The sequence below is a fragment of the Panthera tigris genome, chromosome D1 (genome assembly GCF_018350195.1).
Source record: "Panthera tigris isolate Pti1 chromosome D1, P.tigris_Pti1_mat1.1, whole genome shotgun sequence".
NCBI classification, from domain to species: Eukaryota; Metazoa; Chordata; class Mammalia; order Carnivora; family Felidae; genus Panthera; species Panthera tigris.
Window position 1 is genome coordinate 38817212 of NC_056669.1, and position 17239 is coordinate 38834450.

At 45.4% G+C, this 17239-nt stretch overlaps 1 protein-coding gene across 1 annotated transcript; it reads right to left on the reverse strand.

Annotated features, from left to right (window-relative positions):
- Positions 1-142: 142 nt before the first annotated feature.
- FUT4 (fucosyltransferase 4) lies at positions 143-14052 on the reverse strand. The gene is made up of 4 exons (XM_042959598.1): positions 13999-14052; positions 8124-8198; positions 3960-4206; positions 143-3826 (listed from the first exon to the last, which is right to left on the reverse strand). Exons 1-4 carry the CDS (start codon positions 14050-14052, stop codon positions 2253-2255), a joined length of 1950 nt encoding a protein of 649 aa, XP_042815532.1. The 3' UTR covers positions 143-2252.
- Positions 14053-17239: the final 3187 nt, after the last annotated feature.

Here is a 17239-nt window from a genome sequence, read left to right on the forward strand (position 1 = left end):
AAGCAAGTGCAAGCAGTAGAGGGGCAGAGAGAGAGGGAGAGAGAATCTTAAGCCGGTTCCATGCCCAGTGCAGAGCCAGACACAGGGCTTGATCTCGCTACCATTAGATCATGACCTGAGCCGAAATCAAGAGTCAGAGGCTTAACTGACTGAGCCACCCAGGTGCCCTTCAAGGTTATTACTAACTTGCAGAGGTCACACAGCTGGAATTCAAGCCAGAGTACCTTCAAAATCCACTCTCCCACTGCCCATCTAGATTCCCAGGAACCCCAAGATCACTTGCCAATCTCTCATAAATACTCAGTATAAGAAGAGAATTTTTCCTTTTTCTTTATTGGTTGACTGATACTTTGTAATTCCGCCCACACTATAATATTTTAATAAGGAAATGTTATCTATGGGCTTTAATTTCTCCTTTTAAGGAAAAAAAATTGAAGCGCCTGGATTTCAGTGAACTTTTTAAGTGAGTCTGCAATGAATACTCGTAGAGATAAAACTTAATGATTCAGCTAATTGCCCTAATCAAAAGCAAAATTACAGTTTACAGCACAACTTTATATAAACCTAATCTTAGACCATGCTCACAATAATCAGTCACTGAAGGTCCTTATTGTAATAAGTCAAAGAGAAAAATAAACCATTATTTGAGGCTATAAATCAACTGGTTTTCTAATAACTGACCTATGGTCTGTATTAAAGAATGTCACTTTAAACAAGTAGGTTCTGCCGATTGACTGATCAAAGTTCTATTTTACCTGTTGACAAGGGCAGATTCTAATACCCTTCAAGAAAAGGACCTCGCCTTACACATGTGTGTCTCTCCTGGCACCCCAAGCCCAGTGTTTGGCACAGAGGAGGCACGCGGTCACTCCTAGTAAATATGCTGCTCGTTCACCTTTTCAAGTCAATGCATACCATTTTCAAAGTTGGTCCACGGCACAGGCTCAAGGGCACTAGAAATGTGAGGCCATACCGTAAGTACTACTATGCAGACTAGGAGGGGAACCAGCCGGCCCCGGGGAGAATGGCAGATTTATATTTTAACAGAAAACCACGGCTCATTGCAGGCACTAATTTAGTTCCATTCCCTAGCAATTAAACATTTAACTGAAAACTGACAGAAACAAAAACTGCCATTAATAGACACCATGAAACTTTTTTCCTTTTGCCATATTGCGGCACGATCTCTTTTCTCTGTCCTGCAGACAGGTACTTCCGGCAGTACGTTCCTGCTTAATTTTCCCGTCCAGTAAAACGATACAAACAAATAACTTTGTGGAAAGTGGCACTGCGGCTTCCTTCTCTTCTGTTGGTAAACACGGGCTGGTTTTCTGGACAGAGGGGAGAAGAAGGTCGCTTCTGCTTTTTTCACATCTCTAATTTTAATACACTTTTTAAAAATTTTGGTTATAGAAAAACAGACACAGAGGAAATAAGTTAGGAGATGCTTATTCACATTGTAAAGGGATTCCCCAGAGGACTGCATTAAACACTGACGTCTCCTAAAGCAGTGAATTGGGGATTTGATTTAAAAGCAGTGTTTCAAAAATACGTGTGTGTAAAGTGAGGTACACCTGTATATTCATCCTAACTCTTCCCCAAGGGCAATCTAGCATCGTCTTTGTACTCAGACAGCAGGGGAACAAACAGTACTTGTTAAGGAACGGTCCATGGATCATTGGACCACCCTCCTCACCGTTTTTTAGGAGATGAGACTTTGAGGAAGTCATGAGACCCACTTGCGGCCACAGTCCTTTCACTATTCTGCAACAAGGCTCCTTCTGGAATGGGGGGCTTGCTACACATTCGCCCAGTGCAATGTGAGTCAAGGAGCAGTGTGTATGGATTTGGATTCAGCACAGGCCACCTATATAGCCCGTGACAGATGAGGAAAAAAAGAGCAACTGACTCAAAGGCTTCTGGTGGTTAAGCTACTGTTTCACATCCGTCCTGGTTACAAGGTGAGGGAGGGCTCCCTTCTTCACCGGTGAACACTGATGCCCACCTACAGCAGACAGAGCCCAACTGCTAGCTGTGCAAAAAAAACCCCAAAAAACCAAACAAACAAAAAAACAAAACCATGAGAACCAGGGATCCTTCCTACCCAGTCTTTATGCTGAATCACATTAATTGGTAAATCACCTTTCCCCCATAGAGTAAAAATGGGTGTTTGGAAAACTCGACCAGCCAAGGAGATGTGCAGCTGAGGGTCAAAAGCTGACGATCTGACCTCCCTGGGTCACACCGGGGTTTCACCGCTCAAACCAGCGAGCCAAATTGCGTATGCTCTTGGGCCGGTCCCCGGCGCTCTGCACAGCCTGGCAGGCCCGGCACCAAGGCTCGTCCCAGAAGGAGGTGATGTGCACGGCGTAGCTCCTGCGCCAGCTGAAGTAGCGACGGTAGACTGCTGGGTTTCGGTCGAGGAAGAGCAGGTAGGCAGCCAGGGAGGAGGCACTAGGGAAGTCGTCTACGTGGATGAAGGCACCGCGGGGCATGAAGCGTTCATAATTGGCACGGTCGGGGCCCAGCACCACGGGCACGGCCCCGGCCAGCAACGCGTTGCGCCAGAGCTTCTCAGTGATGTAATCCAGGTGCTGCGAGTTCTCAAAGGCCAGGTAGAACTTGTAGCGGGCCACTGTGTGCAGAAGGCCAATGCTGGGCACCGGCCGGCCAGGCCCGCTCCTGCCGAACACGTCCACCGACACGTGCTGGCTCAGCTGGTGGTAGTACCGGACCCGGGCCTGGCGCTCATCCCAGTTGCTCACCACCCAGGCCACCAGCCCCCGTTTCCGGGCCAGCGGCGGGGCCAGGCCTAGCGGCTGGTCGCTGGGATGGGTCCTGGGGTAGAGGTACCCGTAAGGCACGAAGATGTCCGAGTCGGCCCTGTAGGAGAGGGTCCAGTTGAAGAGGTTCCCCGCCAGGTTCCGCAAGCCCGGGGAGTGGGAGGGCGACTCGAAGTTCATCCACACCCAGCGCTGGCCCGGGGGCCTGAGGCCCGAGGTGGCCAGGGCTTCGGCGGCCACCGCCTCCTCGTCGTCCAACACCCGCAACTCCAGCTCATCTGCCCAGAGCACCGGGGCGCCCCAGGGCGGGGGCCAGTCACGGGGTTCCTTCACGAGGTCACGGTGGTGGAAAAGCACCGCCTGGGCCTCCCCATAGGCCGCACGGTCGGTGAGCAGGCGGCAGCCGCTGATGTTGAAGCGCAGCCAGCAGTCCGGGGGCGGCCTCGCGCCGCTGTCGCGCCCCGCGAAGGGTTCCCACCACAGCAGCACGGCCACCGGCCGCGGCGGGGCGGAGGATGCCCAGGGCAGCGGCGGCAGCTGCCTCCAGCAGCAGAAGGCGGCCAGAGCGGTGCACAGCAGGCCGGCCGCCGCCAGCGCGGAGGCGCTCGGCAGAAGCCCCCGGCCCCGGCGCCGCCCGAAGCGCCGGCCGGCCGCCCGGCCCCACGGCGCCCCCATGGCGCGCGCAGGCACGGCCGCCGCCGCTCGCCGCGCGTCCGCAGGCGTGGGGCCGCGGCGCCCGCTCTCATGCTGCCGCTGCGGCTCCGGCCGTCGTTGCCGCTCGCCGCCGGCCCTGGAGCGGGAGAGGGCGGTCCCGGAATCCCAAGGCTCGCGGGCCTGGCACTCCTCCCGAAGAGTCCCCGCGGGGCGCGCCGCCAGGGCTAAGCGCGCGGCCCGGGCAGCCCCGCCGGGCGCCGCCCCGTCCCTCCCCTCCACCGCGCCCCCGGCCCGACCGGCACTGCCGGCCCCGGGCGTTTCCTGCAGCGCCTCCGCCCGTCCCCGCCCCGTCCAGGACTCCCGGACCTTCGGCCGCGCCGCCCGGGCCCCTCACCCGCTCTCCGGACCCCACCTCGGGGGGTCCCGGGCCTTTCCGCGCGCCCAGCTCCCTGGCCTTGAGCCCGGGCCTGCCCGCGGCTCCCTCCCAGCGGCGCCCCGGTGTTCAGTCGCGGTGGCCTGCACCTTCGCCTTCCAGAGGGAGGACCCGGTTGGTCGCTGGGCGCGTGCAGAGGGCGCTAGAGCGCACTCGTGGAGAAGGCGGGCCGGGGGTGCCGAGTCCCCGGGCGTCGGGACGGAAGATCAAGTCCGCTTCCTTCCTCGCCGCCCTGCGGTGGCCAGCGACGCCTGCCGGAGGGAGGGAGCGCGAGAGGCCGCGGAAACGTGCGGGCTGCGGCGCGGCCACGGCGGCGGTGACCGTGACCTCGTGACCCTCCGAGACAGGCCAGTGGCGCGACCCACAGGGGTTGTGCGTTTGTGAAACCAAGTTTTCAGGGTGGATAGTTAAATCCCACTGCCACAAGAACGTTCTCTCCCCTCCGCCTTCCTCCCCAGCAGAGGATCAGAAGAATAAGCGTTTTCTGAGCAATCTGAAACATTCTTTTCCCTCACTCCACCTCTAAATACTCCTGCCCAGAACGTTCTTGGTACAAGGGCGAGGAGGACTCTGAAACCAAAGATAAACATATGGCCCTTTGGGCCTTTGTCCTCCAGGAAATTACTGCTTGGTCCGGGAGTTGAATGAATGAACGGCACTACTAAGTTTTATTAAGCACTGAAGAAACAATTAGAGCACCCAAGTTTTGGCTATAAAAGGTGAGTAGCTCACAGCTGCTTCCACTGTTATCAGTGAGTCAACAATCCAGGCATCCATTTCTGCAGCCAGTTGAGCAAATTTTTTTTTCCTACAAGTTGAATTTGAATTTCTAGGTTTAGGCCTTCATTTATGTCATTAAACTGTTTTTCAGCAAAATTCCAAATAGGCCATAGGTGGGCTGCTGACCTAAGGAGATGAGGCAGTTTGGGGAGAATTTTTAGTATTTGACAGCTGTGCATTGCCAGCACCCCAGCCCAGTGCCATATTGAGTTACGGGATGTTAGAGGAGAAATGGATTTGCTGGGAATGGGGCCAACCTGTCGGGTGTGTTTGATATTATGCATACAGAACAAACAAACAAACTTGGATTTGCCATTAGGATTTACCAGGAAGAACTTTTTCATTAAAAATCAAGTACAGAGGAGGCACCTGGGTGGCTCAGTCAGTTGACCATCACACTCTTGATTTCTGCTCAGGTCGAGATCTCACAGTTCATGGGATTGAGCCCCCCACCCTCTTGGGCTCTGTGCTGACAGGGTGGAGCCTGCTTGGGATTCTGCCTCTCCCTGTCTCTCTCTCTCTCTCTGGCCGTTTGTGTACACATGCTCTCTCTCAAAATAAATATTTAAAAAAATCAAGTATAGATTTCGAAAGCTTCTATAAAGATGGTTTCATGTGGCACTGCCTTCTGGCCCACAGGGACAATTTGGGAGCCGGATAGCATTAGATGTTCTGGCTATACCTACTTTCTCCTACACACTAAAACTTGTTATAATGTTGTGGAGTTTTTTTATTTTTTATTTTTTAATTTCATGGTATAATTTTTAAGCTACTTAACCAAATTGTCATTGGAGTTATGAATTTCAGTTCCACTCTGTTATTTTTTTTATGTTTATTTATTTTTGAGACAATGCGAGAGACAGTGCAAGCAGCAGAGGGGTAGAGAGAGGGAGACACAGAATCTGAAGCGGGCTCCAGGCTCTGAGCTGTCAGCCCAGAGCCCAATGTGGGGCTCAAACTCAAGAACTGTGAGATCATGACCTGAGCCGACGCTCATGACCAGATGCTTAACGGACTGAGCCACTCAGGTGCCCCACTCTGTTATTTTTAATTCTAAAAAAAAAGCTATAAGTGCCCAAGTGTTTCCTTCTTCAACCAAAAGAAGGAAAGGATATATTGGCTTTTCTTGTTATGCAATTCAAAAACCCGTATATTTATGCACATTCCTCCCCCACTTGAAGTAAATAAGACATCACAGATAGAGGCTAACGTTGTATCCAGCACATGGTAGGTAAGCATTTGATAAATGTTAACCTGCTTCCTTGCTTCCTTCCCCCACTCCCAATTTTCCTGTAAGTCCTTCAGATATTCCAATTAAACCAACTTTTTATGGGCAGAATGGCTCCTATCTCATGAATATCAATTTCCATAGTATCTACTTATCTTGGGAGAGTGAGGGATCAGCAACTCCTACTTTAGTCTTATTTTGATGTTGGGGAAAGGGATTACCTGGCAGGAGGGTGTAGTTGGATCAACGGAAACCAATCATGACTCCTCAACAAACAACTGATTGAAGATCATACTCATTGATTTATTCCCTGAGCAATGGTTTGTTCTTATTTTAGAGGGATGGAAAGAAGGAAAGGCGTTAAGGGAAAGTAACAAAGCCAGGTGTTCTCATTTATTTATTTAACCAGTTAGGAATCTGGACTGAAAAATACCATTTCTACCTTCAAGAATCTGAAACAGTGCAGAGAGAAAGAATTATAGAAGGCTTTGAGAAGGTGGTTCCTGGAATAATTAGGAACGATTAAAATTGGGAACAGGGCTGAGATGTTCGTCTAAACAGAAGGAGCAGCATAGCAACAGCCAAACAGGATGAAGATGGTAGGTTAGAAATCACTAGGGGTTTAGTTTGACTAAGGAGATGGGGTTTTATCCTGAAGGCTGTTGAGAATCCTCGAAAGGTTTTAATAAAGCAAAGGATCAATATAACGAGTATTTTTAAAAGATCTTTTGCCAGGTATCTGGGTGGCTCAGTTGGTTAAGCATTCAACCCTTGATCTCAGGTCTTGATCTCAAGGTTGTGAGTTCAAGCCCCACAATGGGCTAGAAGCCTACTTAAAAAACAAAACAAAAAAACTCATTTGTGAGGGGAGGTGAGCATATGGAAGTTGACATGAGATAGTCTCCTGGTGTGCTGGCCATGTTCATTGATATCGGCACTGGTTAATTGGGTATGTTTTGTTGAGTAAATTCATTAAGCTTCAGACTTACATATGTGCTTTCATGTGTGTATATTATACTTCAGTAAAATGTTTCTAAGAAAAAAAAAATCATTCTTTCATTAGTAAAAGATGAATTGGGAGTAAGGACCAGGATAAGAACACAAGTATCTAATCCAGTTGGAAAACCGTTGGTATAATTCAGATATGAAACAAAATGCCTGAACTGAGATAGATGTGAGAATGAGATTAAATTAAAATTAAAGGAGAATCAATTCAGAGATAGTTAGGAGGCCCTTCCTCCAGGAAGCCTTCCTGGACCCCCATGTGCACAAATGTAGGGTAGGTTACATGACTCTCCTGTGTGCTCCCATATAGACATCGTTCAGAATATCATGGGGCCGGGATCATATTTCATTCACAACTCCATCCCTAGCACTGAACCAGGCATCTAGTAGTTTTCATCATTTCACTGAACACTTGTTGAATGAATGAAGGCTCTTAATGTATTACTGAAATAATCTGTTGGTAAATGTGTTCCCCACTATAAAGTGTGTAAGTATCAGGAAAAATTGGCTATGTGAATGATTTGCTGTGACGTGAAGAAGCCCCTGAAGCTTTCAAGTGTAAATGCTACACATGAATTAGAGCCGTGATGACCAGCATCAGAAGCTCCATCAAATAAGGCTGACTCTCATTGGCCCAACCTGCACCAAGTGTCATTCTTGAAACTATCACTGTGATCAGGAGATGTGGACTCTCTTTAGATACTCTTATGGAGCTACAGGGTAGGTTTACCTAAACTTCATGGACCAAACAACGGAGGGAGTTCCCCAAAGGGAAATGCTGTTATCTGAAGAGGACGGGGTAGTGGGCGGGCCAAAACAACCCTGGCTACCAGCCGTCAGTAAGCAATTGTTATTCTAAATGCTAAAATTGTTATTCTAAGATTCTTAGAATTTTAAGGTTTCTATGATTGTCTTTAATTTGGTAAGGATAAACCAAAGTATTTCTTGTGTAGTTAAAGGCCTCTCAGTTTCCAAGGAATATTACACAGGAAGAACTGGCTTTCCTTGGCAAGTATGAAGACAACAAGGTCAGGTGTAAAGAAGGGCTTCAGGACTCTGAGGATTGCTAACGCGGTGTAGAGGAGAAGTCCATAAATTAAGGCCTATTTTATCAAGCCAAGTGAGTAATCAGCGCACAGCGTGTCCGAGGATGATCTATTCAGTTCCAAAATTTGATATAGGACAGAATTCTTTGAGACCAAGGGCAAGGACGACTCTGGTTGCTGCAAGTCTAACTCACTCTTGGCTCTTCCTCGGGGAAATGGTACATTTGCAGCCCGTCCTGGGACTCCTCACCAAAGACATTTGATATTTCCTAGGAATCCCCAGAACACATTCTGACGGCCTCAGGCCTTTCCACCGGCACCAAGCTGGCCAGCTGGGCTCCACAAGGCCACCCTCAGATGAGTTCTTTTCTCTGGATGGATTTGAGATTCCTGGATTTGAGATTCCTGTGACTCAACATTGACCTGCTCAGTATACTTTCCAGTTTTTCCCTTGAAGAGAGAAAAGGGCAATCCAGAGCCCCTCCCCATATTCTGTACTTACAAGGAAGTGGGGAGCAGTCTGTGAGAAGATGTGCCTGGAAAGGCTAACCCGGATGCAAGTAGGTGGAGATTGTTTCCTTTGTCAGGCATAATTCTTTAACTGTGTGTAATTGGGCAGTTGAGTGTGGAGATGATTGTTAGTTAAAGATTGTTAAGAATTGTGTAAATTCAATGACAATCCCCAATTTATTATTCATTGCCCTGTGAAATCACTGGTAGAAAAACAAGCCTAATACCAATTTATAAGGTCTTCTCTTTTTCCCCAAGTGCAAAACGTTACTGCCCCTGAAAGGCGTTGTCGCGAAGAGACAATATGAAAACTTACTGTATTTACTTTAGGGTGTTACTCTTTATGTACTTGAGTTCCTCTTGCACACTTCCTTGACTGAAGAGTGATACAAGAATGTTGGGAGATCCGAAAAATGTACATAGTGAAATTTCAATTACTGTTAGAAATATTTATATAATTCTTTAAATATTGGCAGGATTTACCTCTGCATTTTTCTTGTTAAACTACTTCCTCCTAGAATAGACATTATTTGTAGTCACATGTGAAAGTTATGGAATACAAGACTTATGCAAAAGAAAGTAAGGGGCGCAAGGGTGGCTCAGTGGGTTAAGCGTCCGACTCTTGATTTCAGCTCAGGTCATGCTCTCACCTTCATGAGATCAAGCCCTGCATCAGGCTCTGCACTGACAGGAAGGAGCCTGCTTGGGATTCTCTCTGTCCCTCTCTCTGCCCCTACACCACCCTCAAAAAATAAATTAATGGAATAAAAAAAAAGAAAGTTATTTTGACATCGAAATAAGTATATTAACATCACACAGTGCAATGCCTGGCAACATGAGGTGTTTCATAAATATTTCTTAAATACATGAATAGATGAATGAATGAACACCACTCTTAATTTTACATTTTAGGAGACACTTACAAAACAATTTCATTTCTGCATTCATAAAGGTTATGCAAAAGACTTTGGACTCTAAGTGTGCCTGGCTGGTTCAGTTGGTAGAGCAAGTGACTCTTGATCTCATGGTTGGGAGTTCGAGCCCCACATTAGGTATAGAGATTACTTAAGAATAAAAATCTTAAAAAAAAAAAAAAAAAAAAGATTGAACTCTAAAATAATTACTAAGAAAATAATACAACAGAAGTGTAGGGTACATCTTGTTAAGTATCACACTGGCCTCCCCAAATCCCCTCCAGGTTCACCAGCACTGTCCTTCTACCCCAATCCCAAGTCTCACTTGACTAAAGCAAGTTAGGACAAATCCTACACAATCACAGAAATTCAAACATATCAACACTAGGCTTTTCTATGGTACCTGCCCCACATTAGTACTTATGTGTGTGGCTACACTCAAGTAAACCAGACCCTAACTCAGGACCAGACCTTAACTCTGGGAGGCACCCCCCACCCTCTGCAGATGGAGGAAAGGATCTTGACTACCTGTCCCCCACCCCTTGTCCTGACCCCACTTCTCACACAGTCCCAGGGCACACGTCATGAAAGAAAATGGAGAGAAGATACATTTTTTTTTCCCCCTAGAAGTCAGGTAATTCTGCCTTGACCAGTAAATTTCTCTCAAGTAGCCAATCAAAATAGAACGGTGCTCAGACCAGGCTCCATCACTCTCCTTCCTGTGATTCTACTTCTAAAAAGGGGTTTAGGCACTTGCAATATTAAGAAATACTTGTTGGGTGACAATGAACAAATTAGTGACACACAAATGATTTTGGAAAGGCATGGAAAATGAAAGGGTAAGTCTAGATTGCTCATATGGCAAGGGAAGAAAAATTCCTGAGGAAGTAAGACAGCCACATATTTATGGTTCCAGGCCAAGCTTACTGTGGCCAAATAAACCACAGCCCAGAAACCTTACATGCTGCATAAAGTTGAAATCACATTAATAAGGCTGGTTATAATAGGATTATTTTCAACCACTCTGAAAGGAACATTCGGTCTGTACTCACCTTCAGAAACGTTTAGTGCAATTCAATGAACATTTGGTCTTGGGGAAAAGAGGACAGGTGAATAAACACTGCCCTAACTATCTAACTGCATGGCAAGAGCTTCTTCTGTGCTGGCAGCACCACGGGGCTCTGCATAAAAAGCAACTTCTTTCTCGAGTGAGCTCACTGCACAAAGACTTCATTTCCTGGATCATCCAAGACAGCAGGGAAACAGCGGCAACTGTTAAAGTCAGAGAAGAGAAATCAGATGTGAACGAAAGTGGTAGATGCTGTCTGATCGCCCGTTCACGGAGCCCACCGCTCCTCACTCCCACCACTGACCAGCTGTTTTGCCTCCCAGCGCCCTTGAAGCTCTCCTGGCCCCTTTCCCAGTCCACAGTTTGAGCAAGATTGATGGGGATTGTTGATAGACGATTTTGATGTGACCGGATTTGCTGTGTGCCTTTGAAAGGTGAAATACTTCAGTTTTTCTTTGGTACATTTTGGCACGGCACCTTTGTCATGATCAGCTTGTAGAGCTATTGTTTTGTTTGTTTGTTTTCTAAAGGGTTTTCCAAACAACACAGTACTGAGAATTGTCCGACATTGACACCTGCCGGGCCACATTAGGGGCAGACCTTGTTTGGGCTTAGAAAACTGCAAAAGCTGTAACTTCATGCGATAACATTTACTGAAGGCCAATTAATGTGAAAGTCCTTGAGGTATATCTGAACAGACAAACATTTCTGCCCTGGTAGGAGACGCTAGCTATTTATTACACTATTACACTAATAGCTATTTATTAGCTATTTAATCCACCCTGTTGAACTATAGTTTTAGAGCAATTCCAGACCTAAAGAGTCCAAAGGCTGACATCAGAACCTGGGATGTGTTAAATCTTCAGTCACTGCTGAACGTGCCTCTAGAAGCAAGACTTCCTCGATTGCCTTGTCACTTTGTCCCTTGTCACCTCTGCATTGATCAAGTGTCACTCTCAGAGTAGAAGGTTGTTCTAGGCCACCTATCTTTGCACCTTTCTCATCTCCGCTTACAACTAGTTAGGCAAGGTTCGTCGGTTTGCCAAGGAAGTTTTTCATGTGAAAGGGAAGCAAGTTTCTGCTGGGGAAAGAGGGTAGACCTGAGTCTCTCCACCCAGTAGATTCTACTCTCTCTCTCTTAGTGGCAGAGATGTGGGATTATAAACCAGAGTCAAGAGGTTTAGCCCACATACATGTGCTTCAAGCAAGCGCTATAATTAAACCAGACAAAACTACAGCCAGTTTTATTAGTAAGGATTCTTTTAGTTGCAGTTATAGTGACTTACTGGAGGCAGCTCCGGATCGGGGGGGAAAAAAAAGGCAGGATGGGGGGCAAAACGTATTAACAGGTGAGAAGTGAGTCTCACAGAAACCCACTTCTAAAAATTTTTATTAACACTATTTTTAAAATGTTTATTTTTGAGAGAGAGAGCAGGTGAGGGTCAAAGAGAGAGAAAGGCAGAGAATCCCAAGCAGGCTTGTGCTGTCAATGCAGAGCCTGACTTGGGGCTCAATCCCAAGAACCCTGAGATCATGACCTGAGCCAAAATCTAGAGTCGGACATCTAACCAACTGAGCCACCCCGGTGCCCTAACTCTCAGTTTTCAGTCTTTGCCAGCAAGAATCCAACTGGGCCACCTTGGGCTTTGTCTACCTGGTGAACTTAGCCATGGCCGAGAACAGAGTCCACGGCAGTGTGGTCAGTGGATTAGTGGGGGCAGGGAGTCAGGGATACGGTGGTGGTGAGCTATTCTCAGAGGAAGGAACACCTTTGTGAGCTGAACCGTTCTGGAGAGGTGACTAACTCCTGTGTTTGTTTTGTTTTTTAATAAATAAAGATGACCAAGGGAGGTCTTCCTCAGCCTTTCAATTATTTCCATGAATAAATGCTTCCTTATATCTAAAGTAAATCCTTGAAAACAACATATTATGAAATACTTTACACATAGAAAAAATAGGGTGATGAATCCCAAATTCCCCTTAAGACTCAACAATTGCTAAGATTACTCACATAGGGGCACCTGGGTGGCTCGGTCGATTGAGCGTCTGGCTTCGGCTCAGGTCACGATCTCACAGTTTGTGGGTTCGAGCCCCGCATCGGGCTCTGTGCTGACAGCTCAGAGCCTGGACTGCTTTGGATTCTGTCTCCCTTTCTCTCTGCCCCTCCCCTGCTTGTGCTCTGTCTCTGTCTCTGTCTCTCTCTCTCTCTCTCTCAAAAATAAACATTTATTTAAAAAAAAGACTACCCACATATGCTTCTTTTAACCCCCCCCCTTTTTTTTAATTTCTGATGTATTTTTAAAGTTTATTTATTTATTTTGAGAGAGAGTGCACGCACATGTGTGCAAGCAGAGGAGGGACACAGAGAGAGAATCCCAAGCAGACTCCACACTGTCAGCACAGAGCCAGACGTGGGGCTGGATCTCACCAACTGTGTGATCATGACCTGAGCCAAAATCAAGAGTGGGGTGCTCAATCAACTGAGCCACCCAGGTGCCCCTTATTTTCTACTTCTAATTTTTTTTCTTTCTTTCTTTTTTCTTTCTTTCTTTCTTTCTTTTTTTTTTTTTTTAGTTAACATACAATGAAATATTGGTTTCAGGAGTAGAATTCAGTGATTCATCGCTTGCCTACAACACCAGGTGCTCATCATAACAAGTGCCCTCCTTAGTACCCATCACCCGTCTAGCTCATTTCCCACCCATCTCCCTCCGTCAACCCATAGTTTATTCTCTATCATTAAGAGTCTCTTGTGGCTTGTTTCCCTCTCTTCTCCCCTCTCCCTGTATGTTCATCTGTTTTGTTAAATTCCACATGAGTGAAATCATATGGTATCTTTTTCTGATTGACTTATTTCACTTAGCATAATACATTCTAGCTCCCTCCACATAATTGCAAATGGCAAGATTTCATCCTTTTTGATGACTGAGTGATACACACATACATACACACACACACACGCACACACACACACCACATGTTCTTTATCCATTCTTTAGTCAATGGACACTTGCACTGTCTCCATAGTTTGGTTATTTTTGATAATGCTGCTGTAAACATTGGGGTGCATGTACCCCTTCAAATTTGTACTTTTGTATCCTTTGGGTAAATACCTTATAGTGTCCTTGCTGGATAGTTCTATTTTTAGTTTCTTGAGGAACCTCCATACTGTTCTCCAGAGTGTCTGGACCAGTTTGCATTCCCACCGACAGTGCAAGAGGGTTCCACTTTCTCTGCATTCTTGCCAACACCTGCTGGTTTTTGTGTTGTTAATTTTAGCCATTCTGACAGGTGTGGGGTGGTATCTCATCATGGTTTTGATTTGTATTTCTCTCATGATGAGGGATGTTGAGCATCTTTTCATGTGTCTGTAGCCAACTGGATGTCTTCTTTGGAAAGTCTTCTGCCCATTTCTTAACTGGGCTATTTGTTTTTTGGGTGTTGAATTTGATAAGTTCTTTATAGATTTTGGATACTAACTTTTATCAGAAATGTCATTTGCAAATATCTTCTCCCATTCCATAGGCCGTGTTTAACTTTGTTGATTGTTTCCTTCCCTGTGCAGAAGTTTTTTACCTTGGTGAGGTCCCGATAGTTCATTTTTGCTTTTGTTTCCCTTGCCCGAGTCATGTCTCATAAGAAGTTGCTGCAGCCAAGGTCAAAGAAGTTGCTGCCTGTGTTCTCCTTTAGGAGAACCATTTTGAATTTATTTTTGTGTTTGGTGTAAGAAAATGTCCAGTTTCATTCTTCTGCATGTCGCTGTCCAGTTTTCCCAACACCATTTGTTGAAGAGACCGTCTTTTTTTTCCATTGGATATTCTTTTCTGCTTCATCAAAGGTTAGTTGACCATATTGTTGTACTTCCATTTCTGGGCTTTCCATTCTGTTCCGTTGATCTATGTGTCTGTTTTTGTGCCAGTACCATACTATCTTGATGACTATAGCTTTGTAATACAGCTTGAAGTCCGGAATTGTGATGCCTCCAGTTTTGTTTTTCTTTTTTCAGAATTGCTTTGGCTATTCCGGGTCTTTTGTGGTTCCATAGAAGTTCGAGGATTCTTTGTTCTAGCTCTGTGAATCTACTTCTAATCTTATCATCTGTGTGGCTCACAGATACTTTTGCCACGACTATTTAGCCAAATTAGGAAGTGTGGTGCAAGCCCTATGACACCAAGTTACCCCAGAGCAACTTCAGCCTGAACTGTAAAAATTCAAGGACTCTTGGGCTGGGAGCATATAAAATGAAAACTAAAAGTGAGCAAGCTTCAAACAGCTCTAGGAAAAAAAAATTTTTTTAATTTCATTTCTGACCTTAGAAGGAATGCCTCTAGTATATTTCATCGAGTATTAAAATGGCTATTGATTTAAGATGGCTATAGATTTCTATCACTTTAAAGGAGTATCCTTGTAATTCTGGTTTTCAAAAAGTTTTTATTGAAAATGCTTATTGAATTAAAAACCAGATGTATCATATTGTAACTGTTAAAACCATCCCCTATCTTTGGCATTTCGATGGTTTCAGTTATTCACTATTATACATAATGCTTGCATGAAAAATCCTGTCCAGGAATCCAGTTAGGAAGATGTACTATGGGGCAATGAAGAACAGAATTTAGCCACAAAAGGATCCAGGACCTCAAACTAGAATAAGGACAGAAACCTTAGCTAGGAAACAGAGCCTTGAGATCAGTCCTTGGTGCTGGTAGCTAGCGGCTGATCAGGAAGTGGGAGACTGATGCCAAGGACCCAGCCTAGGCAGTGAGGTTGAGAATGAACAAAGCGGGGCTTGTTTATTGGGCAGGAATAGAGTGGAAGTGAGGAAGGAAATCCCTTAGAGTGAGTTTGTAAAGCCACACCTGGAGTTCAAGTGCAAACAGGACATCGTTTCTAATGGATGAATAAGTCAGCACTCCCCCACTCACTGCACTTTTTGTGTGGTATCCTAACATAGGTGCAAAGAGGTGATGGGAAGAATTTTTAGAAGGTTAAGATTTTTGATTGGTAAGAATAATGAATGCTTTACCCAACTCCTGGTAGTTTGGGGGCTATATTTCTTGACTGATTTAAAATGTAATCTCTCCAATTTTAGCCACTGGCCCACAGCACCATTTTTGAAGCAACCAGCGATGGAGAATTCCATAAACATGGTGGTGGCTGGGATTGGCTTACATGTAGGATCTCTTCTGGTGTGCATTTACTAAATGGAAATTTTTATATTAAATCTGGAAAAGTTTGGATCTTAAGAGACTATTGACTGTTTCACTGTGTAAATATTTTTAAATAGGGAAGGGACATACCCAGTCAACAAATCTTTGTTGACTTGACTTATTACATTAAAACTGAGAAATGAACTGGAGAACTGAGAACTGGAAGAAGTTTTAAGACGAGCTTAGCCTAGAAAGGAAAGAGAATGAGAGATATGTAACCAGAATACTATGAAAAAGAATTAAAAAAATTTTTTTTAATGTTTATTTATTTTTGGGAGACAGAAAGACAGAGCACCAACAGGGGAGGGGCAGAGAGAGAGGAAGACACAGAATCTGAAGCAGGCCCCAGGCTACGAGCTGTCAGCACAGAGCCCGACACGGGGCTCGAACCCATGAAGCCCAGGATCATGACCTGAGCCAAAGTCGGACGCTTACCTGACTGAGCCACCTAGGCACCCCTATGAAAAAGAATTTTTTAAGGGGATAGGAATGAGTATTATGACAGTTATGTATAAAATGAAAGGCTGAAAAACCCAAATGTCCAAAAAATAGTGATAAATGCAAAATTTTACTACATATAATTTTTAAATATAATTATCATTTAAAGTTATATGATGGATAGGAACACCTCAGGGGCTCAGTTGGTTGAGCATCTGACTCTCGATTTCAGCTTGGGTTGTGGTTCCAGGCTCACAGAATCAACTCTGAGCATAGAGTCTGCTTGGGATTCTCTCTTTCCCTCTGTCCCTGTCCCCCACTAGTGTTTGCTCTCTCTGTAAAATAAAAATAAAATAGGGGTGCCTGGGTGGCTTAGTCTGTTAAGTATCCAACTCTTGGTTTCGGCTCAGGTCATGAAATGGAGCCACACGTCAGGCTCCCTGCTGAATGGGAAGCCTGCTTGGGATTTTCTCTTTTTTTCTCTCTCTCTGTCTCTGCCCCTCCCCTCCTCTCAAAATAAATAAATAAACTTTAAAAAGTAGATGAATGGTGGGGTGCCTGGGTCGCTCTGTCAGTTAAGTGTCTGACTTCGATTCAGGTCATGATCTTATAGTTTGTGAGTTCGAGCCCCACATTGGTCTTCTCTGCTGTCAGTGTGGAGCCAGCTTCAGATCCTCTGTCCCCCTTTCTCTCCCTCTCTCTCTCCCTCAAAAATAATAAGTAAAAATAATTTTAAAAAAGCAGACGAATGGATAAAGAAGTTGTGGTACACATACACAGTGAAATATGATTCAGTCATAAAAAAGAATGAGATCTTGTCATTGCGACAACATGAATGAACCTAGAGGGTATTATGCTCAGTAAAATAAGTCAAAGAAAGACAGATACGGTACGATTTTACCTGTATGTGGAATCTAAAAAACAAAGCAAAAACAAACCCGTAAGTACAGAGAACAAACTGGTGGTTGCCAGAGGGGAGGAGAGTGCGGGGATGGGCAAAACGGGAAGGGGAGTGGGAGACCCAGGCTTCCAATTTTGGATTGAATAAGTTCGGAGACGAAAGCAACAGCATAGAAAATACAGCCGATGGTACTGTTAGGCTAACGTGATAATCACTACACTAGGGAAACACACAAGTCAATGACATTGTAACACTGTTGCCCGGTGACAGA